This window comes from Eriocheir sinensis, chromosome 49 (genome assembly GCF_024679095.1).
Source record: "Eriocheir sinensis breed Jianghai 21 chromosome 49, ASM2467909v1, whole genome shotgun sequence".
Lineage (NCBI taxonomy): Eukaryota > Metazoa > Arthropoda > Malacostraca > Decapoda > Varunidae > Eriocheir > Eriocheir sinensis.
In genome coordinates, this window is record NC_066557.1 from 4,990,705 (window position 1) to 5,003,220 (window position 12,516).

At 45.3% G+C, this 12,516-nt stretch overlaps 1 protein-coding gene across 1 annotated transcript; it reads left to right on the forward strand.

Moving 5' to 3' along the window:
- Nucleotides 1-3,665: 3,665 nt before the first annotated feature.
- LOC126981625 (uncharacterized) lies at nt 3,666-11,423 on the forward strand. Its single transcript, XM_050833062.1, has 4 exons — nt 3,666-3,832; nt 6,411-6,572; nt 10,083-11,184; nt 11,367-11,423. Exons 2-4 carry the CDS (start codon nt 6,418-6,420, stop codon nt 11,421-11,423), a joined length of 1,314 nt encoding a protein of 437 aa, XP_050689019.1. The 5' UTR covers nt 3,666-3,832; nt 6,411-6,417.
- Nucleotides 11,424-12,516: the final 1,093 nt, after the last annotated feature.

A 12,516-nucleotide genomic window follows, 5' to 3' on the forward strand; every position in this document is an offset into this window, starting at 1 on the left:
TAATAAAATAAGCCCGCTATAAAAGAAAAAGAATGTGTGGCCAGAAGAGAGGTCATTTTCGGGGGGAGGTGTCTTGATACTCTCCAGATTCTTGAAAGAGTTCAAGTCGTAGGCAGGAGGAAACACAAACGAAGGAAGGTTGTTCCAGGGTTTACCAGCGGAAGGGATATAAGACTGAAGATGCTGGGTAACTATTGCATAAGGGATTTGGATAGGACAGGGATGAGCAAGAGCAGTGAACCCTACACTATAGACCGGAAACTTGCCCTAGCCCTTGTCATTAAGTCGCGAATTTTGGAAAATCAACCGCTTTGGTGCGAATCGCCATAACTCCCTTATTTCTTGGGCTACAAAAATGTTTTTGGTATCAATCGACGGAAAAATAAAAGGGCTATAGTTTGAAATAAGCGACTGGACTAAAAAATGGACTCGAAAGGGTAAAAATCGAATAAATTCCCAAAAAACGACTCTGAAAAAAAAAATTTGAGTTCCCAACCTTGAAACCCGCTCATTTTTTGAGAATTTCAAAAAAATGTATTCAACAAATGATTTAGCCCTACCAATGTGCTTTCCAATATGATGTATAACATTTCCCTACTCCCAGTAGTTTCGTCGCTAGAACTCGAAACGTAAACCCTTCGAGAGTGATTTTGACGAACTCCAGACACTGTCCCGTTTTTGTCTAGTGTGGCATTGCTATTGCCTCTAGAAGGCTGTAATTTGGCATGTAGCCCTCTTGGCAATGTAGTTCGACCAGCTCGAAGGATTTTTTGATAGCTCGATTCCAGGTTTGTCGTCGAGCCGTCACAAAATAGCCTGTTCTTCGGCTCTTTTGCCGCGATTTGGATACGTCCTAGTTTTTTGCTTATAACTTTTTTTTATTTATTTTGTGCTTTCCAATTTTGTGTTAATATTAATCTGGATTAATAAAGCTTTCATTTGCCACCAAGCACGCCTTCCTAGCTGCAGTAGTTTTTGCTCGAGCTGAATTCGCGACGAAAATTCACCGAATCTGACTCATTTCACGCGCCGCGACGAAAAACCTTCCTGACGCCACAAAAATTAATATATCTGCATAAAACTTCATATATGAACACTTCAATATGTTGATTATTTTGTATTTAAATCATTTTAAGATATCTATATAAAAAGTTACTATTTTTATATAATCATTTCACTATATAAATCAACCTATATTAAGCGCCTTATTATACATGTTATTTTTTTAATTTTACTTAGTATTCAACCTTATTTCTTCCCATTTATGAATAATACATTTGATTTGATTTCTTTTGATACCAAATATCATTTGATATCAAATATTTTGTGCCGCAAAAATCAAAAGAGTCCGCCGTCCATTACTTGAGATGTCACTGGCAAGAGTATAGAGTCGTGTGAGAGGGAGAAGGCATGCATTTGGCAAGTTCAAAAGAGCAGTCAGCAAGAAAATACCGATAGAAGGAAAAAAGAGAGGCAAACAATGCTAAAGCGTTTATATGCTCCCAAACTTTACCTTTAGCTCGAATGGTTTTCAAGCTATTCATATTTCTTAGAGTAAAGGCCGCAGCGAGGAAAACGCTATAGTGCAGCTCCGAAAAATAAAAAATAAAGGAGTAGCGAATGAAAGTGTCATATTCGGTCAAGTTGCAGAAGAAGGAAATGCAGACTAAGGAAGGTTGTTTCAGAGTGAATCAGCGGACAGGTTGAAAGAATGAAGACGCTTGTTAAATCCTGCTTAAGTGCTTCAAAAACTCAGTTTATCCACCTGACATTATTAGAAGGAACATCCATTTTATAATTATGTGGCGGGAGGGATTCCTCACACACCTCTTTGAGACCGAGTCATAGGCTTTTCGCCCCATCAGTTCCCCTCCTCTTACTGACAGTCTTTTACCTCTTACCTCACTTTCTGTCCTCTACCGTCATTTTCATAGTTACTGAATTTATGAACTTGCTACTTGCTTCCGCCCCTCCCTGGGCCCCGGTGCAGAAGACTTTCCACCACAGGTCACCCCAATGTTGTTCAAATCCCTTAAGGAGACCAAGTTCCTTCTGACCCATTCAGAAATGATGGCGAGATCAGATGTTAGTATCCAACCTTGAGATGTGCAATGCCCGCAGGAAAGGTCTTTGGGGAAGAACAAAATTATTTATGTAGTGTCATCGGTATATGCGGATTGAACAGTGTTTTTAAAAGACCAATAGAAAGAAAATGGCAGATACAGCAGTGATGACAACATATAAAATAAAAGATGGACAACCCAGAAAACGATACCGCTCTGTCGCGGGCATTAACAATAAAACACAACGATGCTAATCAAAAGGATGAGCAAGGAATTTCAAAACGGTCACTCCCACCGCCACCCAACATCACCTCACCTGTCCATGGCCACCATTACCTGCATTGCACACCACACACACTTTTATCTACCTCATGAAATCATTGATAACATGGAGCGTTATCGCGTGTAGTAGTTTTAGTGATATTTACGAGCATGCAGGGGCACACACACACACACACACACACACACACACACACACACACACACACACACACATCCTGTGGTATAGTACACCACTACAGTGGTGCAGGCTGAGGTTTGAGCCTCTCTCAGGCCGATAGATTTTTCCGCTGACAAGGAGTTACTGTCTCCCTTTGGGCAAGGGTGTGAGGTACAAGGAGTAGGCTAACCCCATACATCGACAGATGAAGATAAAAGGTCTCTCCGGAAGGACACAGTTTTAGTGGACAGAATGATAATGACGTGATAAGAGTTGATTAAATCGACCAATGTCTGTAACTACTAATCATGACGTCAGTGATAACAGCAATCATGACATCATCATCACCACCACCACTATCACCACTAGAAGCAAAGTTAACAAAACAAACAAATACTTAAATATGTAACACGTAATAAAGTAAAGTAAAGTTGGGGGCATACGCTATAGCTGCGCGTGGCCTCGGTGCTCATCTCCGTCGCATTGGCCCTTGAGCTTGTGGTGGGAGGGTGCCCATTATTCCGGGACACAGGGCCACTCTGACATCCGCCCTACCACAGTTTACCTTCCCCAGGTTTCCCCAGGTACCCATTTAACGACCAGCCCGAAAGGGATGAGGGGTGAGCTGCACCCCGACTGCCCGGGCCGGGATTCGAACCCGTGTCCGCGGAGTAGTAGCCAGGTACGCTGACCACTAGACCACGGAGGCGTATAAACAAACATATAAATATACAAAAGTGATCAAGAAATAGAGAAAATAAAAATATATAGCTTAGAAAGGCAATGGAACGAGAAAGTTATTAAGGTAACATTACTAACCAAATGAATTAGATCTACCCCATTCAAACTGTTGCCCCACTCCCTTCATATTCTCCCCACCACACCATCATCAAGACCACCACCACCACCACCACACCATCATCAAGACCACCACCACCACCACCACACCATCATCAAGACCACCACCACCACCACCACCACACCATCACCAAGACCACCACCACCACCACCACACCATCATCAAGACCATCACCACCACCACCACACCATCATCAAGACCACCACCACTATCACTATCGTCATCACTACCACAACCATCACCATTTATCTTATCAGGGAAAGCTAAGTCGCATCTTATCACTAAATCCTCATTCATGTCTTGAGGCTGTTCCTTTCAAAGTTTACCCTTCTCAGTCCTGCAACAGCACCTCCAGACCAGCCTCTACGAGCTAACCTGTCCGTCTACCTGACCTAGGACACCTCTACCTGTTTCTGAGTTTACCTTTTTTCTTTACCTGTGAACTGACTGAGGGACAAAAAGAATATTCAGGTATGTGTCTGGCTCTCTCTCTCTAGTTGTACTACGATTATGGCATCTCAAACTGCACTTATTTTTACCAGTTAGGTTTGAAAAAAGTGCATCTGGTACGTGGATTCACATATCTATTGTTTTCTTCTTCTATTTCTTCCTTTTTTTCTTGTCTGCTTACCTGTCTGTCTGTACGCGTATTACACATTAACCTGTGCCTTTACCTTTGGAGTGAAAAGGAACAAGCATATATAGACATAAAGATGGACAGACACGACGAATCAACGCACAGGGATAACACACACACACACACACACACACACACACACACACACACACACACCGCTCCGTTAGCTCAATCGGCTAGAGCACCGCGCTGCAAGGCTTCACGGCCAAACAGGCGGGGGGGCGTTGCTTCACTTGCTCGCCGCCTCCACTCCTAGTATAGGACCGACCTCCTTCTCATCAAAGAGTTACATCCCCTTGATCTCCTACACCCACGGTTGTCCCGAGCAGAAACAAAACAATGAGCAGGATCAACGTTCGGGAGGCGCGCCAAGTGCCCATATAGCCGGAATTTGGAGTTCACGGACTAAGCTGGTAACAGGCCTCGATTCAGTTTCACGAAGTAGTCTCTGGTTCGACATGAAGTCATTTCAGCGATACCCCATGACCCTGCGAAGACACTTAGTACCAAAGACATTGACCCGCCTCTCCAAGTCAATGTTCAGTGTCCATGTCTCACAGTCATACACTAAGACTGGGAGCACAAGCGACTTAAGGATTCGAATCTTTGTCCGCCTACATAGATATCGCTATATACTCGTGCTGAGTGAATCCATAACGTCGTGGCCCAATCCAATCCGTCTGCTTGGTTTTGTCCTGGGAGACCTTCAGTCCCAGTGGCTTCGCCTCCTCATGATGTAGCTCTTCGAGAGCTATCACTAGGAAAGCAATTGATTCTGCTAGAAGTACGGCATCATCAGCAAATCAGCAAACACAAGGTCAATGACCTTGATGTTGCCGAAAGATACTCCACAACAACTTTGATCAACAACTTTGCGTAATATCCGGTCCATGCAAGTGTTAAAAGTCACAGAGCAAGGACGTATCCTTAAATCACTCCTAAATTAAAGAGAAGCTAGAACCGCCTCCCCCATACTTCACTGGGGTCTCTGTCCCAGTTCCAGATATCAGAGCAATGTAATCATTGCAGGAATCCCACGGATCCGCAGAATGTCCCAGAGTGCCTCACGATGCATTGAGTCAAATGCCTTCTTGAGATCGATATAGGCAGTGAGCAGCCCTTGTCGAGGACAAGGACGTGAAGTGCTGGGATCCAGTCAAATGGTGACTTACCGGCCGTGAACCCAGATTTCTCAGGTCTCTGAAACTTTAGCAGACAAGATCGAATTCGCATCAGCAGCAAATGAGCGAGCACTTTGTCCGGCACACTAAGCAGTGTAATACCGCGGTAGTTGTTGCAGTCCTGTAGGACCCCTTTCCTTTTCCAGATAGGGACAACCAGCCCCCTTATCACAGTCAGGAGAAATGGTACCGGACTGCCACACTGCAGACAGCACTGCATGCAACCCAATGATTATTGCTACGCACCTATCTTTCAACATCTCCGCGCTAATATGACAGATCCCAGCTGCCTTTCCACTCTTCAACTTCCTCACAGCCTCTCTCACCTCCACAAGAGAGGATGAAGTTTCGTCTATTGGTGGTTCAGCAGTCGCAATCTGCAACCCAGCCAGAGGGAGCTACCCGCTTGGAGGCTCTACCGTGTACAGGTGCCCAAAGTACTTGGCCCAACGAGTTCGGTACCCACCCCCATCTGATACTATCTGCCCATCAGCCGTTCGGATAGAACTTTCTGAGGTGTGGATTTGTAGTGGAGCTTTTTCAGAGCTCGGAAGATAGTTCTAAGGCCGTTTGCATTTAGACAACCCTCAACATCCTCGGTGAGACCTCTGACACACCTCTCCTTATCCCTTCTCAAAAGGGTTCTAGTCCTTCATGACAGAGTCCTGTGTCGCTCCAAGTCTCCAGTCAGCCTAGCAGCACGACTCTCCCCTATATTTTTCACTGTCTCCCTCGAGGCAACTCCACTCCTAGACCTTGGACGCTCTCCATTGCTCTCCTCGGCAGCTTTGAGAGTTTCACGTTTAAAAGTATCCACAACTTCTCCGGTTCCTTCGGAGTGTCAGTGCGGTGCGTTAATACAGTTTTATATTTTTTCTTGTCTGCCAACCTGCCTATCTACCTGACTGTCTATATGTCCACCTGTGACACCTTTGCCTACAGCTGATCCAACCTGTGCACATATTATGTAACGAAAGGGATAATCTGTTACATGAATACACTTGTTATAATATTTGCATTCTCCTTCGCCTATCTGTCTATCTACCTGTCTTTCTGTATGTCAACCTGTGACACCTCTATATGTGCCTCTCTTTACCTGTCATCATATTTAAATGAAAACAACAGGGTGTTTTTTCTTTCTTTTTGCAACCATTGCGTGTGCTTCATCCAACAGTAGTAGCAGTAGAAGGTCTTGACCGATGTGAAGGCGACTACATGTTTTTGTCTCCAGGGCCGCAATGGGGAACACAACGGAGAGTGGTGAGCTGAACAAAGGCGTGGAGGTCACCTACCAGATAATCCTACCCATACTGGTGGTGGCAGGCATAGTTGGCAGCGTCGTCAGCATCCTGGTGCTCATCCAATCGAACCTCAAGAAAGCCATCGGTAACAGGTTAGTGTCGCGATTCACTGTTATTTGAGCCAACTATTCTATACCACGCTCTAGTCTTATTTATGTCAGTATATAGTCGTGCTAACAGTTATTGAGCAAGATTTTTTTTTTTTTTTTTTGTGTGTGTGTCTGTGTTGAGATGAAAGGGGACGATCGTCACTGAATAAAATTAAAATAAAAGGGTAATTAGGTTTTAGATTAATTACAATTACTCTTCTAAGGTTACGTTACGACGGTAAGAAATGGATAGATGTGCCCGAAATGGTTATAGCACTGTTCTTACATACAACCAATTAGAAAACTACATATGCCATGTACCAATATCTCGCTGACACACTATAGTAAATTCATTTAATCAAGCTGGATCCCCAGACGAGTGAGAAAGAACTCTGCTGCTTGGCTGTTGGCGGGCGGGGTGTCTGACACCTCCATCGTCCAATACACTACTTCTAACGGTTTCAGGGGCCGTGTTCCCCTGTTTTTCGCAAATAAAACTCGGACAAGGATGTTATTTTGGCAGTGGATGTTTGAGACCCCGACCTAATGGGCAAAAATATGATTTGGTGTCACATGTGGATAATGAAGCACTTATAAGAGTAAATTTAGGGTAAACTTGGCTGAAAGTTAAAGGCACTGTGAGCGAGGCTAGCCCCGCCCCGCTCATCTTCTCGTGACGTCGATGTGACGTTTAACTCTGACGTATGAGTAATCATCCATCCAACCAGCAATTATGTCTTACTGCTTCACACACACACACACACACACACACACACACACACATACACACCGTAGCAATATTTAACCTACTGTAAATATGGATGTTCCTTATATGGACTATCAGTTGGGGAAACAGTTTTACTCGAAGGAAATTACTTATCCTTTACATGGAAAATATGATTATTGGTAGTACGTACATGCTGCATGTATGTAAGCGAGCAGTAGTTTCTGGTTTCATCCCATGCTGGTTCACCAACCTCCCCCATACCCAACCTTTCCTTCCTCACACAATCATCCTCACCCAACTACCCAACAACACCTTTGTCGTTGGCGGGGCTAGCCTCGCCCACAGTGCCTTTAACTTTTAGCCAAGTTTACCCTAAATTTACTCTTATAAGTGCTTCATTATCCACATGTGACACCAAATCATATTTTTGCCCATTAGGTCGGGGACTCAAACATCCACTGCCAAAATAACATCCTTGTCCGACGTTTTGTTAAAGTTTTATTTGCGAAAAACAGGGGAACACGGCCCCTGAAACCTTTAGTAGTAGTCAGGTTAAAAACAAAATAATCATAAGGTTTTTTTTTTTTTTTGTTTTTTTTTTTTTTGCGGGGGGATGCTTCCTATAGCACCGGCAGACTTTCTTGAGAGGTCTCATGGGCGACCCCAGCCCATTAGTGGGGCAGGCGAATTTCATTAATAGTGGCTGCCGTGATGTATGACCCTTGCTTGGCCAATGCTGACCCCTGAGCTCCTCTTGACCTAAGTCGCTTAAGTTCGGGTTGATTGAACATATGGGCAGCATGTGGGTAATTCCCGCCACTCGACGATGGTTGAAAATTGTCAGCGTGCATCGGTGGGACTCGAACTCAGGACTCCAGGCTCACCACGCCCACACGCTGACCATTCAGCCACCGCTAATCTGTTGCAAAACCTAGGTAAATTTTGTTAGCCTTTTTAAATTATCAGTGGTTGTACAACTGCAACACGATTTTAAAATGCGACAGTTAAAAGAAAATAAAGTAATTATGGTGGGCAGAATTCAGAGAATATCATTCAGTGGTTAAACACTTTTTTTTACTTATTATCAATATTTGCAGCAATTATCGAATCAATTGTTTATTCAAACGTTTGTTCAAAAACATAAATCCTTTTGATTGCGATGGTATTCTCAGATTATAATTTAAGTGCGATTCAGGAGGAGACACGCTAGGGTTTGTAAAGAGTGGTATGAGCATTACATGATCTGACTTTACTCGCCGTAATTACATATTTTTTTACCACTTCAAATTTTGAAAATCGTGTTATAGTTGAAGTGACAGGCCGGTGCTACAAAGCCAAGAAAGCGCTTTAATCCCTGCTCCACCTCCACCGAACCACTCACCCACCCACCCACACCCACACCCACCCATTCACACACACACACACACACACACACACACACACACACGGCCCGGTAGCCCAGGGGTAAAGCGTCTGGCTCACAACCAGAAGGACCGGGGTTCGATTCCCCGGTCGGGTGAAAACAAGTTGGGTTTATCTTCTTTCACGTGTAGCCCCTGTTCACCTAGCAGTGAGTAGGTACGCAACGTCAGGCGAGGAGTTGTGACCTCGTTGTCGCGGTGTGTTGTGTGTGAGTGGTCTCAGTCCTACCCAAAGATCGGTACTACGAGCTCTGTGCTCTTCCGTAGGGGAACGGCTGGCTGTCTCGAGAGAGACAGCCACACACACACACACAGCGACGTTCTTCTTTATTATTGTATTATTATTATTATTATTATTATTATTATTATTATTATTATTATTATTATTATTATTATTATTTGAGCGCCATATCTTCCCCACCTCAACCACACCAAAGCATTCCCATGGGGGATTCTACGCATTCTTCTCTCTCTCTCTCTCTCTCTCTCTCTCTCTCTCTCTCTCTCTCTCTCTCTACACGATAATCTTTTTTTTATGGTGTTCGTATAGTAATAACAGGATATATATAGGGTAAATTAGGTAAGTGAGAGAATGCTTTCATTCTTGTTTAAATATGAATGACATTTATTTTAACTGGTGTGTGTATGTATGTGTGTGTGTGTGTGTGTGTGTGTGTGTGTGTGTGTGTGTGTGTGTGTGTGTGTGTGTGTGTATGTGGTTTATTAATTTTATTTATTCATTATTATTTTTTATTTACGTTTTCGCGTGTGGCGCCGGTAGGCTCTCTTGGTAGGCCTGATGGTCAGCCCTAGCCCGTTGTGGCGCAAGCAAGTGTTTATAGAGGCGCCATCTACTATTGGCTCATGCTGCCCCCCGGAGCTCATTCTTGATTCACTTTGACAGTTCCTCTAGGGTCCGGGTTGATAGGTGGTCCTCAGGACAGCATGGGGGTAGTTTTAGAACACTCGGTGGTGACTTAAAATCCCAGGTGGTAGCGGCGGATTCGAGCCCGCGTCGTCCATGACGCGGCGAACGCGGGGTCCACACGCTAACCACTCAGCATGTGTGTGTGTGTGTGTGTGTGTGTGTGTGTGTGTGTGTCATACCATGACAAAGCCATAATTAGGGAGAGTTAGGCCACTAGCCATCTTGAATCATGCCGTTCATGCTCACTGCCTCCTACCCAGCGCCCCTGCCACAATACAAGTTGTTGGAATTTTAAATACACAATAATTTTAATCTCTTGGTGTTGAATTTGTGTTCAGGCAGAAGTGCTGGCTAGGAGGTAGTGAGCCTGAGCGTAAGGAGCACATTATCAAACTCTCCCAATCCACGGCTCTGCCCTGAGACACTCTTGTTCACAGATACTTCCTGGCACTGTCGTGCTGTGACCTGTGCCTCAGCATCTCGTACATCATCATCGCCGTCACAGCCTGCGGTTGTGACTTCGAGTGGTATTCCTCAGCCTGGTTCTTCGCGCACTTTGGCTGGAGCGTCACATGCACATTCCACGCGCTGGGAACCTACATCGTCATCTTCATGTCACTGGACCGGTTCGTGGGCGTGTGGTTCCCACCGACGTACAAGATACTGACTCAACCGCCTTACGACATCACCAAGAGGCTGGTGTTTGCCGTCGTGTTGTGCTTCGGCCTGCACGTGCCCTACATGGTGGACGCCGAGGTGCTGTGCGTGGATCCGTCCGTCAACAAAACCATGACCTACGTCGTTCATGCGAAGGACAACTGCACCAGCGACATCTACAACACCAACGACGGCTTCCAAAAGAGCTTCAAGGAGCCATGGCACGAAGTGTACCGCTACATCTACAACCTGCTGGTGCGCTGGCTGCCCTGCGCCCTGCTGATCGTCCTCAACTTCGGACTGGTGCTGGCGGTGGTCATCGGGAGGGTGAAGCTACCCCGTTCCCGGGATGAGGTAAAGGCCAAGGTGTCAAAGCTCGAGTCTCGGGCGAAGCGACAACTCAAGATAAACAAACAGGAGAAGGTGTTAGTGGCAACAGCCATAGCCATGACGGCCTCCTACGTGGTAATGACGATGCCCATCACAATCTTCCTGACAGGCTACGCTAAGTCCAACGATAATCGCTGCACGGAGTCCAGCCCCGCGGAGACACTGAGGCACGTGGGGAACATCGCCCAGATACTGGAGCACGTGCTGCATGGCGTATACCTCCTCCTTATCAACCCGTCCTTCCGACAGGAGCTGCTCTGCCTACTACAGTGCAAGAAGTCACCCGACGATGGGCATTCAAGCGTTGACCATTCTCTGTCCAATGGTAACCGCCCTCTCAGCAGAAGCTTCCGCTCCATCAAGGCTTGCAGGGACTCCATTGCCCACGGACCTGTGGTCGCTGACACTGTGGCAAAGGAGACTTCAGAAGAATTAAAATCACTCGGCAGAGACTCCTTAAAAGAGACCTCGAAGCCTCTCAGCCACTGTGTTGTACAAATTCAGAAGAGGGTTCAGAAAAGGACAAATACAAGTCATTCTGCAGCGACAACGTAGAAGAGACCAACCCATTCTATATATAGCGACACATCAGAAGAAGAGACAGCATAGAGTGATTGTGGTCTAGGAACACTGATCACTTCGCCATGTCAGTGTCTTCTCCGGTCTTCCAACAGCCTCATGGTTTCAGTGGACCCAATGCAGCAGTCAAAACCCCGTCCAGTTACACTTAAGTAGTGACCTTGGAAGTGTGACTGAGGACAAGGAACACATGTAATTCTCATCCGTCAGTGTGCCTTCCGTTCCTCCATAGTGACTCCATGGCCCTCATACATATGCAACAATGCAAACCCCTTGCTGCGAAAACGCATAAAAGGAGATTTTGAAGGAGCTTGCGGACCAGTGGAACATTATTTTCACACAATTATTTCTGTTTTCCGTTCTTCCAGCAGGTAAGGGGACTATATGGCGTCTGAAAAGAAGTCATTCATGCCCCTCTGCAACAAAACTTTAAAAGACTTGGAAGTGTCTGTGGCCTGGGTCTTCAAATGACCACTAGCCTCCATCCTGCCACCATACACAACAAGATGCCAGATCAACCCTTGCCAACACTTGATCCTTGCTGAAAAGAGAATATACGGGACATTCAAGTATTATGCATTTCCATATGGGCACTGGAGCTTCCTTAGACAGAACATATGGAGAAGTAAGAGGAGGATAGGATCGTTCCCCCAGCCCTTTATTTATGTACCTACTGTATTGTACTAACCTCCTTGTACTTTTTTTTTAGTGAGTCAAGTTCGCAAGTGCCTGGTTTGAAAGCCTTGAGTTTTCACTCATGTTGCTTCCTTCTGGCGGTGCCAAGCCGCGACTGACACCCGGTACCCATTCATTACTGGGTGGACATTAGCACGGGTAAAGGCAACGCATATCCGTCTCCACTATGCCCGAAAAACGAACCCGAGATCTCTTGGCTGTGAGCCAAGAGGGCTTACGTGTGTGTGTGTGTGTGTGTGTGTGTGTGTGTGTCATAATGAACGTCAGCCGTAGTTCACAAGGTTACATTGTACAAATAAACGTATCCATCGTGTATTACTGTTGGTTATTTGGCATATATTGTAAAAACATTGAGTACATTAATTTTTTTTAAATAATAAAAACAATCTTAAACATGTATCAGGGAGTTTATTATTCATAGGGAGGAAAAGCAACATGTCTCGGCCAGTCTGCTTGCAGTAATTCATAGAATAATGTATAGACAAACGTCCATGCTCCAAACTCCTTTCCCCTCTGAGGCCTTTCCCTTGACATCACTTCGATGAGTAT